Source organism: Amblyomma americanum, chromosome 11 (assembly GCF_052857255.1).
Source record: "Amblyomma americanum isolate KBUSLIRL-KWMA chromosome 11, ASM5285725v1, whole genome shotgun sequence".
Taxonomy (NCBI): domain Eukaryota; kingdom Metazoa; phylum Arthropoda; class Arachnida; order Ixodida; family Ixodidae; genus Amblyomma; species Amblyomma americanum.
In genome coordinates this window covers 15309031-15322975 of record NC_135507.1, presented here as the reverse complement: position 1 = coordinate 15322975, position 13945 = coordinate 15309031, and the positions used below count along the sequence as shown (strand labels likewise).

At 48.5% G+C, this 13945-nt stretch overlaps 2 protein-coding genes across 2 annotated transcripts in view; one reads left to right on the top strand and one right to left on the bottom strand.

Moving 5' to 3' along the window:
- LOC144110931 (neprilysin-2-like) overlaps positions 1-3900 on the top strand; it is a 29082-nt gene extending 25182 nt beyond the window's left edge. Inside the window, exons 20-24 of the mRNA XM_077643997.1 lie at positions 22-149; positions 1594-1740; positions 2362-2469; positions 3176-3252; positions 3717-3900. Of these exons, the coding sequence (XP_077500123.1) occupies positions 22-149; positions 1594-1740; positions 2362-2469; positions 3176-3252; positions 3717-3900 (644 nt within the window). The remainder of the gene's footprint in view (positions 1-21; positions 150-1593; positions 1741-2361; positions 2470-3175; positions 3253-3716) is intronic.
- Positions 3901-6174: 2274 nt separating this feature from the next.
- Positions 6175-8705, bottom strand: LOC144110930 (endothelin-converting enzyme 2-like). Its single transcript, XM_077643996.1, has one exon. The coding sequence runs from the start codon at positions 8703-8705 to the stop codon at positions 6252-6254; it is 2454 nt and encodes an 817-aa protein (XP_077500122.1). The 3' UTR covers positions 6175-6251.
- Positions 8706-13945: the final 5240 nt, after the last annotated feature.

Here is a 13945-nt window from a genome sequence, read left to right as displayed (position 1 = left end):
CTTTGTTCCCCCACTACTCAGGCACACGCATCAGCTCCGAGCCGGAGGACGCCGACTGGCTGTGGGGCGCCGCGCGCACTCGATGGGAGAACTACACGGCCTGCTTCCGCAACATCTACAACGTGCTCGAACCAAAGTTCAGGATGCAGGTACCTAAGTTCAGGGTGCACCTGTATACAGTTATCGTGCGCCTCTTCCACACGCTTTCCATTTCCAGTGCAGCTGCTTATACTGCTTGTTGAGTCAGCCACTATTGCTATAACAAGGAGCCAGCTGACAAACGCAAGGACCTGGAAAGCAGTGGTGCTATCCTTGTCAATGTTTTTTTCCCCTGCAAAAGCGAGAAACCCGGCAGCGAATTATTATTATTTACGTGCAGTGTGGTCTCAAGGAGACCAAGCAGGTGGGCCGGTTTGTACATCATTTTCTTTCCATTAACATAAGTGATACATATGCTCTTGTGTTTGACATGTGAAGCAAGAAAGAAAAAAAGAAAACAAAAACGAACAAGTTCACATTTCAGTTTTGTAGAATGATGACCTTCACGTAATATGAACAGAAATGCACTTGCATACGTTACCCCACTGAATACAGATAACCAAATGAAAGGAGGGAAAAACGACACAGAATATTACGACGCAAAATGAATAAGTAGCGCTTGGTCAGAATTGTCAGTGCAAGTAGGGGAGATCACTCCACTGACTAACTGTGCGAGGAAAAAAAATTAAACAAATACGTGCGTGTAAAGGCAGCAAGTTGTGATCGTGACAGTGCCCTGAAGCGCGTGGCAGGTATGGTTGAATGTATTTCCGTCCGTTAAATTCCAGCGACTTATCATACATCGTGAAAAGAAATTTAAGTGTTGCTATAGTTCTTCGCGATTCTAGGTAGGGGTATGGTTCTTTGTTGGAAAGAAATACTCGCTACACTCACAAAAAGAGGAAATCGGTTGCTGTAGTCTTCCTATAGAATCTGTTTACTCTGTCTAAACTCTTTATGAAGATAAATACCTCATTCGCCAGAGAGTAGAGCGGCCTCAGGACTCCCCCTACGGGCGAAAGAGTTGGAGAATGCTTCTCAGGAGTAAAATTTTCGGATTGATGGCTTGCGAAAAAAAAAAATTATTTCCGCGCAGTCACGCATGCCAATCGCCTGAAACGTCTCTGATTATGAAGGGAGGGCATGCTCCATTCATTGGCACAAATATCAAGATGCTTGGTTGGGTTGCTAGGCATCGTTACAAGAAACTTGTTTCTGAACACACCCATCCCGTAAACTTCTGCTGCCGACAGTTCAAAGAAATCGGCTGGTTGTGGAATGTTTCCACCGATGTAGGCCAGTTTTTTTTTTTTTTACTGTTAACAACTTCGTTGAGCGCGCCTCGATCTTAGGCTGTTCTGCGCATGCGCACTAAGCTGCTTCGGTCAAATTTGGCAATCCGAGAGCTGCCGCCAGAGCCCAGAGGAAATATGGCCGCGTCAGAAAATTTGAAAAGGCATATAACTTTTACCGTGATGAATAGCCCGCAACTGAGAGAACCTCGAGAATAATAGCGTTTCAAGACCTCTTTGGTACATTACGCTTTTTCACAAGGGCACTGCGCGCATCCTATTAAGCCATGACACTTCGCGATTGAGTAGGTTGTCTTTTTTGTTGTTCCTGGAAACTTCTCAGGTGGACGCGAACAGGACTTTCGCAGGAAACCTGGTCGACAGCATGGCACTCCAGGCCGCCCTCTGGGTGAGTAAGCGACGGGTCTTTGAGGACAAACGTCGGCAACTGTTGACTATATGTTCCAAGTTGTTCGCGCCAACGTGTGCGTGACCTACCGAGGCCAGTACTGGGATCATATTTATCATCATGTTTGAAAGCGTTGTTTCAAGGACATCAAGGTATATTCATGGCAGTTCCGGAAATCTACAAACCACTGGCCTCTGGTGTGGCTTAGTGGTGGTCTGTATTAGGTTTTATAGAGCCCTGCCTTTGATGTTGAGTTACAAGAAAACTCGTGTATTTGTAAGTGCTAAAAAAATCGATGGTATATCAGGGTGCCCACAGCCTTTGTTAAGTGTAATAAGGCATTCAACGGTTTATTTAAGTTCAATAAATGCTTGGACATAACCGCAATATGTAAGAATATATTTTGATTCTCCATAAGATCCAGGGTCTACCTTTAAATGTACTTCCTGCGAGAAATCTCAATTCATCAAAGTAGTAAGTGCAGAGGAGCCCTGAGGAAGGAACATGGACTGGCACTCGCACTTAACTTTCTTTGCATCATCAGTGCTTTATGACCCCAATTAGTTGTTGTCCCAATTCTCGGACTTACGTGTGCCCGCGGGACCGTACGCGCATGCGCAGTATTACCGCCGACGGGCCAAGGAGGCGGCGCATCCACAGCCCGACTTTCAGCTTCCCAAGGCGAAGAACCTCAGCAGTGACGCCATCTTTTTCTACTCCTTCGGAGAGGTACACCACACTCAACTAAAAGGAGTAAAGAGGAAGTAAGCTGTCATCTAGCTAGCTCATTCCCTTTTATGAAAGGAGTGTGCTAGTTGACAGCACTCCCTTTATACTGCCATAGAGGCGTATTCATGTTATGAGTGCATACACATGCTTCGAAGCGCCAGCTCGTGATGTTTCTGCTTGAAATTCGCGCGCTTTGTTCCGCTCGGTAATAGCCTGTTACATATAGACAACCATAAGCAGACAACGGTAGTGTGATGACTCGTACCTGCAGACCTGTAGAGAATGTTTTTCTTCGTTTAAAAACTTATATTGCATCATCTCTTTCTTAATTAAAAAATACATTTGTGAATTTTACTTATTAGGGTATACATTGAGAGTAGTTTTCATAATAAATTATGTCTGCGGCGGCTCAGAGCATGTTTCTGAAAATATAATTTTCTATTCTGTGCACCACATTAGGAATTTTCGAAAGTGTTTTCTGAAACATCCTTTAGAAATTTCGCCTCATTCGAAAACCCCTAAATGCGGGCGTTAACGTTTCGTGTAGAAACACTGAACAGGTTTCTTCCTTCGCTCTTTGTTTTGTCCTCTATTTCCTTATTTATTTGCTATTTATTATTCATGCGACTTTTTATTTGTTTGCTCGTCCATTAATTAATTCGTCTGTTCATTAATTCATTTCTCTTTATGGCTTCCCAATGCGCAGTACATGTGTGAAGTGCTTTCGCCCAACGCCAACCGCAAGCTCATCGACTTCGGTCTATTGCCTCCGAACCACGTCAGGTACGGATAGCAAGCAACGAGTTTTAAGGGTGCACTAACCATTCTCCTCGACAATTTCTTGCGTTATATTAAACCTCGTGGCTACTTGGCACTGTATCATATATTAAATGTGACATATCTGTCATAAAATTCTCTCATTGGCTGGAAGAACTGACGTCACCAGACAGAATGATTCTCATTGGCTGGAGAGAAGTGGCGTGATTCGAAGCTGGTTCCTCAACTTGCCTGCGATCGTTATGTCGGTGCTCCCTCAATCCCCCTGCTAAAGCCAGTCATCGGTTGACGCCGTAACGCTCGGAGCGAATATCGGAACACTAGAAAGAACATCAGGGAAAGTTCCGCTATCTTCCCTCTGAAGTAGATGCAACATTTGTGGAGTTGCGAATTTGTAAACTAGTAATTTAAAGTAGCTTCTAACAGGGAGCATTTGTGAAGCTGTAGAGCGCGCATGCGCACACCCACAGGCTAAACACGCTGCTGCGTCACATGCCTGACTTCGCAACGGCGTTCGAGTGCCCGCCCACCAGCGAGATGGTGCTGCAGCCGCCGGAATACTGCGTGCCGTGGCCGTCCACGGAGCGTTACATCATACGGCCCGCCGACGCGTTCTCCACCACCGGCGGGGATGTCACCGCTGCGACCAATTGATCCGTGCCAGGCAGCGCCCTGTGGTCACCAATTGCAGTGGCCATTGGAGCAATATTGTCAATTTCGTACACGAAATTAGGTTTCACTGTGAGGAATCTCTTACCAAGCTAAATAAATTAACACAGAACAGAAAGATTAGAAAACCAAACTAACGATGAGATGTGATAGAAAATAAAAATTTTGTTAAGTAATACAGAGTTCCATGCTTTTGGTTCCCACTGTTAACAATGTAAAGGGCCCTGAAACACCTTTAGAGGAAAGTAAACTCGCTCAGTGGCTACATTACGTTCTCATGAACATCAGCCAAATAATACACTTGTAAAGAGTACGCACAACCTACAACCGCGCGCGAAAGTTGGCGAACCCTTTCAGGCGACATTTTGAGACACTAGCTCTCCTCCGTGTCGCACGTCTGTGTATGTCGGTTAAGAGCTGGCTATTGGTTAGATTCATCCAGACGTCACGCTGTTAACGGCAGAGCCCACTAAGACGCGTCCGTCCGGGGGGTCAGGAAGCCCTGCCACCCAGGCAATTCCCGCGCGCGTCGACAGCCCGCAGTGGGGCCAAGTGGATGGGACCGGCGGAATTAATTAGTTTTGGCGGAAAGGAAATGACGCAGTATCTGTCTCCGTTGGACACCTGAACCGCGCCGTAACGGAAGGGATAAAGGAGGGAGTGAAAGAATAAAGGAAGAGGTGCCGTAGTGGAGGGCTCCGGAATAATTTTGACCACCTGGGGATCTTTCACGTGCACTGACATCGCACAGCAGACGGGGTTTTGCCTCCATAAAAACGCAGCCGCTGCGGTCCGGCGGAAATTAATAATTGGTTTTGGGGGAAAGGAAATGGCGCAGTATCTGTATCATATATCGTTGGACACCTGAACCGCGCCGTAAGGGAAGGGATAAAGGAGGGAGTGAAAGAAGGAAGAAGAGGTGCCGTAGTGGAGGGCTCCGGAATAATTTCGACCACCTGGGGATCTTTAACGTGCACTGACATCGCACAGCACACGGGCGCCTTAGCATTTTTCCTCCATAAAAACGCAGCCGCCGTGGTCGGGTTCGAACCCGGGAACTCCGGATCAGTAGTCGAGCGCCCTAACCACTGAGCCACCGCGGCGGGGCTGCGTGGTTCAGGTGTCCGCCGATATGTGAGACAGATAATCCGCCATTTTCTTTCCCACCAATTTTCTATTTCATTTTTTTTTCATTTGTGGTGTCCGTACGAGTAAGTACTTTAGCAATTTCTGTTTTTAAAATTGAAAATTGGTTGCTGGGAAAAGGAAATGGTGCAGTATCTTTCTCACATCTCGGCGGGCACCTGAACCACACCGTAAGGGAAGGGATAAAGGAGGGACTGAGAGAAGAGATGCCGTAGTGGAGGGCACAGGAATAATTTCGACCGTCTGGGGATCTTTAACGTGCACTGCACACGCACAGCACACGGGTGCCGGCCGCGTTTCGCCTCCATCGAAACGCGGCCGCGCGGTGGGGTTCGAACCCGGGTACTCTGGATCAGAAGCCGAACGTTTAACCACTGGGCTACCGGGGCAAGTCGAAAATGAAAAGAAAAATTGAAAATTGGTTTCGAGGAAACGAAATGACGCAGTAACTGTCTCACATCTCGGTGGACACCCGGACCGCGCCGTAAGGGAAGGGATATAAAGGAGGGAGTGGAAGAAAGGAAGAAAGACGTGCCGCAGTGGAGGTCTGGGGAATAATTGCGACCACCTGGGTATTTTTTAACGTGCACTGACATCGCGCAGCACACGGACGACTTTTGCGTTTCGCCTCCACCGAAGCGAGACCTAAAATTGTACGAAACCCGTATATGGCTTAATTTAGCTCTAATTATTATAGGCCCTAGCTACTGTTACCTGGCAACATAGGGCAGAATTCTCAACCTAAAAGGATCTCGATACATGAAACAGTGCGTGTGGTGTGGGTGCTACGCCACGACGTACCACGTCGCCTGGGGCTATGAAAAAAAAGCCATTTGCTACCCAAGATAACTAGCCCTAGTTTAGAGCAATACGAGCCCTCCTGACGGAGAAAGAGGTGCAGTTCATAGACACAGTTAATGCTGGTGACTAGGTTGAACACTGAAGCTCCAAATCTATCTATCCCCCACCCCTATGCCTTTTCTCTTCCCAAATAAATGTCTTTACTACTACTACTTCAAGAGCACGAACACAGAAGCACATTTGCGCGCGCAAGTGCGCAGGCTTTAATGTATCAAAGCCGCATGGCTTTTGGCAGCGAACGTCTTGCGTCGATTCGTCCGAGCAACGACCGTTTAAAAAATATGGCAGCTAGCAGCCACCACAAAAATCTCTCATAAAACTGGGGGCTGTCAGAACATATGCCCCCTGAGACCCGTCGGCGCCAGTGACAACGGATCCGCGTCGTCACTGCCGCTCCGGCGCACCGGTGGCCTCGTCCAGGACGTCACTGCACTGTCAGCACCAACATTCGCACTCGCACCGGTAGACGCACTTGTACCGGCATCTGCACCCTCACCCTCATTCTCACGGGCAGCCCGCTGGTCGCTGACCTCGAAGAAGCCGCACCGCAGAGCTGGGTTCATGGGCGAGGCCACGGGACACGTAAAGGCGGTGGCGAACTCGCGGAAGTTCTTCAGCGGCAGTGTGCAGGACAGCTGTTGTCGCTCGCTGGGCTCGCGCGCGCAGGACGCCTGGCAGAAGGCGACGAAGAAGGCCTGATCCTCTGACAGGCCCAGGAAAGTGCGCCGCCTCTGGCGCGTCCGCATACCCTGGTCGGCGATAGAGCGCGACGCGTTGAAGGCCGCATACGCTATCTCGATGGCAGCGACTCCCTCGAAGGCCTGCGCACCTCCTTCGGCTCCATTGGCGGCAGTCGCTGGGCACGCTGTCCTCCGCTCGTACTCCCGGTACGAGGACTTTCCCCACCAGAGACCGGAGGCGGTACCGCGACCGTCCAGAAGGACGCCTCGAGGGTCGAACGCCCGGGTCAGGGCAGCGGCGTAGTGGGCTCCGAGGCCTCCCATGTTAACGGCGAGGCCCACTCCCTCCACGAACAGCGGGCTGCGCAGCGCGTGTAGCGAGACCGCCAGCTCGTTTAGGTAATAGTGGTAGCGGAAGAGGGCCCGCTGCGACTGCACGTCTCCAGGGTAGAAGGCGTTGGCCACGTCCCTCCGCCTGCCAAGGAGCGCTCGACGAGCCGCCAACGCGTCAAGCCAGTACCGGAACACGGCACCGTCCTCTCTGGGCTCAGGGAAGTTCTCCAATATGGCGGCCACCTCCGATGCATTGAGATAGGAGTCGGAAGGCCAGAGGGAGGTGTTCATGCGGCGCAGCTTGTCGACGGCGGCCGCTCGGCTCTCAGCGTCGATCCAAGATGTCTTCAGGAATAAGTTGATGGCCGTCTGAGTGATGGTCATCAGAATGCTATCCACTGAGGAGCGCAAGTGAAGCGGGTAGGTAGTGTTTATGTAGCCGGAGAGGAGGGTTACCCCAAACGCTCTGTGCGTGGCCCAGAAACAGTTGGCGCTCCGCATATCTCCCATCTCGTACGCCGTGGGTCGGCCCGGAAGCTCCGAGTCGGCCATCCATCCGAGTATCTGCACCAGCGACCATGCCAGCTGGTGTAGCACCACCTCAGCAGGAAGCGAGCTCAGCAGAGAGTCGACTGCCTGCAGCAGCTTTACGTTCGTGGCGAGGACGCGGTCAGCCTCGGTCACCCTGAGGGCTTTGTTGAGGTGCCAGTTGAGTAGAGTGACCCACTGGGCGGTGGCCAGGCGAGGAGTGGCCAACTTCTGCATCTGCTTCAGCGGGAAGGCCAGTTCATTCTGGCCACCAGCCACCGAGCCGCAGAGGGCATCGACGATCGTTGACTCATCACGGCGGAGCTCCTCCACTTCCTTGTCGCTCATGGCCGCGAAGCTTCTCGCACGGAGGACGTCGTGAAAGCGACGCACGCGTGCTTTGTACACTCCCCGCGTTACCATGGTGTCCAGAGCCCGCTTCCAATCGCTGGAAACTATGCCGGGCCCCACGCGCACCTGCCGTTGGTTGCGGCCCGGTATGGGTGTGACACGAACCGAGAACCACAGGCCCAGGTTCCAGTTGATGTCCAGGTCCAGGAGTACGTCTAGAGGCTGCGCGGGCGCCGTGGTGCGCTCGGGCCAGGACAGTGACCGGTTGGCGAGGAACTCGCTCAGCAAAGCCGCGTCCCTGGTACTCCTACCGCTGTGCAGGCAGACCTGGTACACCCGCTCGGCTCGGTTGATGCGCAGGGTCGGACGGGAACCGGGCACCAGGATTTTCCTGGTTGGCACCACCGTTTTGTTCGAGGCATCGTTCACGGCCTCCAGGTACCGGATGGCGTCTTGCTGAGCCACGGCCAGGAGATCTCGGAAGGCAGTCTCTGACTTGGCTACGCGAGGATGCCAAGCGCCGCACGCGAAGCGGTAAAAGTCGTCGCACGGGGCCGTGCTCCGGTTCAGGGAGTCCTCGAGGCGGCGGAAGTGCGCCATGCAGAGCTTGGAGTTACAGGTGTTCCACGAGCTCCGTCCCATGCCAAAGACGCCGCTTCCCTCGGAGCCTCTCCTATGACGGAGCACAGACAGGCCGATGGTGATGGCGCTCAGCGTCAATGCTACTCCCAGGAATGATGACAGCAGGGGACCTAGAGCCACCGCCCGCTGCCGCCGGTCTAATCCTCCGCTCGTTGTCGATGGCGCCTCGCAGCCTTCGCCAGCCGTTCGAGACCACATTCTTTGCGCCCGCCACTCGTGGCGACGTGGAACAGCCTTCTGCCCGTTCATGGCTCCTTGGGGCTTCGAATCGTGCATGCGATCTGCTCGTGTACACGTGGTGTTGTCCCTCGTGCTGCCGAGCGAAGCGCTTGCATCTCGCGCCGATTCCGCTTCTTTCTTCCCTGTTCCTCACGTGGTACGCTCATATTGTATGCATTGATATGTCATACGATGCACTGGTAATCAAACGGCCGTGGTCATACATTAGTTATTTTATGCAAAGCGTTTTGTGAACCACACCACGGTTTTCTTGACGATTTTAGGACTGGGTTTCGCAGAACGCGATATCCATAGGTGTTCCATCTGAACATCGCAGATGGACCGCCGATTTCGAAAAGCCGACTTTCGTTGCCTATACATTTCTAGTAGAGATGCCTTCATAAAATGAGAAGTATGAGTGTCCTTTCTCCGTGTTCCCGGCCAGTAGCAACCTCCATCTGTCATTGCATTACTAGTAGTTAATTAGTGATGCTTTAAAGCAAAAAAGATGCCGCCACCGTCTGGAAGACGTTGAAGCGACGAGCGGCAGCGGCGCCTAGCGCCTTCTATCACAGAAATTACGATCACATGATTAGTTTAATCTACGCATCTTTTCCGATAGACCTCGTCAAGACAAATCGTTTGGTACTGGTCCCATTAGTGCACGTCTACCCGTTGTCAAGTTACACCCCCCCCCCCCTCAAGATATGCCCCAAAACGGAATTTGCTTCGTTTTACCCTGCACAACTTGTACAAATGTATTGTTATATAAATAGTGAATTTATCGCCTCTTCCTCTATCCTTTCTTACTGTCCCCTCACCTCTATCATTTCATTTCTTCAAACTGCCTGCTATCCTTTATTTCCGCTGCCCCAGCTTAGGTGCCGCCGCCGTAGTGATGGCAGATGCCACGGTTAGCAAAAACCTTGAACCTTCATTTTTGTGTTTATTTTACATTAAACACTTACTACTACTACTTCTTTTACCCGCCGTGGTGGCTGAGACATGGACGGAGAAGGGATTGTTTTTATCATGGTGTGCTGACTGCTTGTTGTGTCCCAAACCAAAATATGTCCCAAAACGGAATTTGCTTCGTTTTACCCTGCGCAACTTGTACAATGTATTGTTATATAAATAGTGAATTTATCGCCTCTCCCTCTATCCTTTCTTACTGTCCCCTCACTTCTATTATTTCATTTCTTCAAACGGCCTGCTATCCTTTATTTCCGCTGCCCCAGCTTAGGTGCCGCCGCCGTAATGATGGCAGATGCCGCGGATAGCAAAAACCTTGGACCTTCATTTTTGTTTTTATTTTACATTAAACACTTACTACTACTACTACTTTTACCCGCCGCGGTGGCTAAGACATGGACGGAGAAGGGATTGTTTTTATCATGGAGTGCTGACTGCTTGTTGTGTCGCAAACCAGAGTCAATTGAACACATCTTTATTGACTGCTGGGATGCGCTGCTCCTTTGGGACGCGCTCCAGCGTACAATAAAGAAAGAATTGACGCCGTATGGGATACGATTCCTCGACGTTGAGCCGGATCTTTATAAAAACGATGCAATTTTCCTTCTTGGCCTGCACAGCATTTGGCGAAGCATGCAGGATGCCTGTACGACACTCTGATGAAGAGGCGCGGTCTGTCCGAGATTACTTCAAAGAAAAAATATATAAGCTGCGTGAAGTGTATAAGAAGCTATGTTTTGGAAATGAAGTTATCGAGTTGATGGGACAGTTGTGTTCTTTGAAACAGTTTTGATTTTCTCACGGGAGTGAAACGCATGTCCGCTCTTGATGTTTGAGAGTGATGCGCAGAACATGTTTGTGATATGTTGTAAACAGTCAAATTTGGAAAAAAACAGCGAACCGTAAGACACGGACAGAGGCAGATATAACGATACAGCGCTGACTTCAACTAGTTCTTTATTGCAGAGTGACAAAATGTATGTAGGAAAAGTGGGCGGGAATATATGGGAAGCAGCTGCTTGGTTTGCACGCGACATAAAGATAAATGAGGTGAGAAGACACGAGATAACAATGCGCACCTGGGAGTGAATAAAAGGTAAGGGCTGGTAAAGGATGGCGCGGAAGGGCAGTAACATGGTGACAAATGACAATGTGCAATAACAACATGAAAAAATGGAGTAAAAGCCAAAAGGGCGTTACAAGCAGAGTGAAGATAAAATGCATTAAAAGGTCAAAAAATGCTGTTAAAAGCAGAATGACAATTAAAATTCATTAAAACAACCAAAAAGGACATTAAAGAAAGGGCACGGCAGCTTGTCAACCATGTATGCTAACCCGTTTGTCTGCTTGGTGCAGCTCATCGGCGTCCTGCTTCTGCTTCCACCTCGGAGCGACTCACCTGCCTCCCCAGCCTCGACCATCGGCTCAAAGTTACTGAAGCATCGCGCATGCCACGGGCCAGCTGCAGTTCATGACAAAGAATTCCAGCATGGCCTTCCGGAGAAATCCACAATGATAGCCGTGTTGAATATCAGCGACACACTGGGGCGCTGCGAGCTTCCCCGGAGTATATAAGGCCAGGACATCACGCCCCGCGAGCCCAATGGCACGGCAGCTCGTCAACCATGCACGCTAACCCGTTTGTCTGCTTGGTGCAGGTGAGCAAACGTTATGGAAGATGCATTCGCTCTAATAACCCTTGATTGATTGTGCTGCCGTGCCCTCGGCTTGCGTGTCCGTTGCTTTATGATTTATGCTTGTATCTTTCACAACTGTTATTGCTTGCTGGGGACGTAGGGACTAACCCGGGTCCCGACATGTCACAGCTTTCTAGGCAGCTGCAGCAAATCGCAGACGACCTAAAGGTTATTAAAGAAGATAGGCTGTCTTCCATTGACGCCAAATTAGAAAGGCTTTCATTTCTATATGATAAAGTTTCCACTTGCGTGAAGCAAGTTTCTGTCTTACAGGAAACAGTAGCGTCCCTTGAAAAGAAAATTGATGAACTAGAAAACTACTCGAGAAGAAATAACTTAATCGTGTATGGCATTCCTGAGGACCCTGAGGAAAATAACATTTCACTTGAAAATCTAGTTAACGAAGAGATATTCAGGGACACACTAAAAATTGAACGGGTTGCAATTGAAAGAATTCATCGGCTAGGCAAACCAGAAGCTAGCAAATGCAGACCCGTAATACTGAAGCTTCTGGATTTTCGAGACAAACCTATAATTCTAAGAAACTGTACTGAACTAAAAACGACTGATTACTCGATTGGTGAAGATTTTTCAGCTCGAGTACGTGATATCAGAAGGAAGCTCTGGAAAGTTGGTAAGGAAAAAAAGAATTCAGGACAGAAAGTGTCAAAATGTCAGAAAGCTACGCGTCAACAATGATCTGTACCGATGGGACGACAAGACAGACAGTATTGCTTTGATACGATCATACCCTCAGGCTGCTAACCAAAGAAATGAGATAGACAGCAATGCTTCGTCTGAGCCAGGTGCTCAGACTAGAAACGAAAAAAAACGACCCAGCCGAAACTCGCTTGCTACGTCCTCGCCACCCAAATCACCGTCCGAAATAACATTTACCAACATGAACGTTCGTAGCTTAGTCAACAAAACAACCGAGCTTGAATCATTCCTCCTTTCCGTCAGCCCAGACTTCATTGCAATCACGGAAACATGGTTATCAAGCAATATTAAAGATTGCGAGGTAACTCTCCCCAACTACGCAATAGTCCGAAAAGATAGGTTAACATGTGGCGGGGGAGTTGCTATCCCGATAAAAAAGGAAATTCCATTCGTGGTTCTCCCTGAAGTCAAGGAGGTTGAAGCAATATTTTGCAAACTCTCGTATTCATCGCAATCAGTTTTTGTCGGCTGCGTTTATCGCAGCCTATCTTCAAGCATCGACGCACTGCAGTCATTGCATGCCTACATGCTTCGGCACTTCCTTGGAGTCAGATTAATCATTATGGGGGATTTCAATCTGCCTGATATTGACTGGAATACTATGCAGTATCATTCTAAACACGCAGATGTACTCTTTGACATTATGCTAACGTTTAATTTGAGTCAGATAACAAATCAGCCAACGCGTGTACAAGGTAGCAGTTCAAACATACTAGATCTAGTTTTTCTTAGTGGTCACTTTCCTACAGACAAAGCAAAGCTACAGCTTCTAGATGGTATGTCAGATCACAAAATAACACTCTGCAATATCACCATTCATGACCTGCCAACGACCTCAAAATCATTCCTATCATTTCCGGATTTTTACAGAGCAGATGACACCCGCATACTCGCCCATTTACCTTACGAATTCTCTTCTTTTGAACAGCTTGCACTAGACAGTAGCACTGACACTGAAACACTGTGGCAAAGATTCAAACGAATTATAGCTTTTTGCATAACTAACTACGTACCAGTTAAAACTAAGAAAACGAATAAACACAACTCGTGGATAAATCGCGACATCATTCATGCCAAGCGAAAAGTCAAAAGGTTGAGAAAATCTTTAAAGATAATACCCAGGGTCAAAGGAAGTTCTATTCTCTCAGGTGCAATCAGTAATATGAAATCAAAAATAGAAGTCGCCAAAGCGAACTCTTTTTCTTGCAAACTAAGTAGCTTCCTGAAAGATTGTCTGCGTAAATTTTGGTAATATTTAAGCCCTAAAAAACAAGATACTAAGGTGATGAGTCCTGAAGAAAGCAAATCCAGAGCAAACTTACTGAATAACTAGTTTCAGTCGATCTTCATTACTGATGACGGAAACTTACCACACTTAACAGCTCCCAACACGTGCCTCCAGCCCCTTACAGTTGATGAGGCTGGTGTACTCAACCTCTTGCTTAAATTAGATTCGAAAAAGGGATCTGGACCCGACAATATACCCAATGCATTTCTAACAAGATATGCAGAATGGATGGCGAAATACTTATCCCTTATTTTCCATAAATCGTTATCTTCATCTTTCCTTCCAGCCGACTGGAAATTGGCCAAAATAAATCCTATCCACAAATCTGGAGATGAAGATCAAGTCTGTAACTTTAAGCCCATTTCACTTACTAGTACCGCTTGCAAACTACTGGAACACATAATATTGAATCATATAACATCCTTCCTTGAATATAATAAAATTATATCGCCGTTTCAGCACAGATTTCGCAAAAAACTATCTACCGTCACGCAGCTCATCGAACTTATAGATGACGTTTCACTAAGCATCGACCATCAAAAACAAATTGACCTCATTTTACTAGACTTTTCTAAAGCCTTCGATCGTGTATC

What these genes read in the sequence shown, in the direction of transcription:
- LOC144110930 (XM_077643996.1), bottom strand. Translation starts at nt 8,705, where the DNA reads ATGAACGGGCAGAAGGCTGTTCCACGTCGCCACGAGTGGCGGGCGCAA.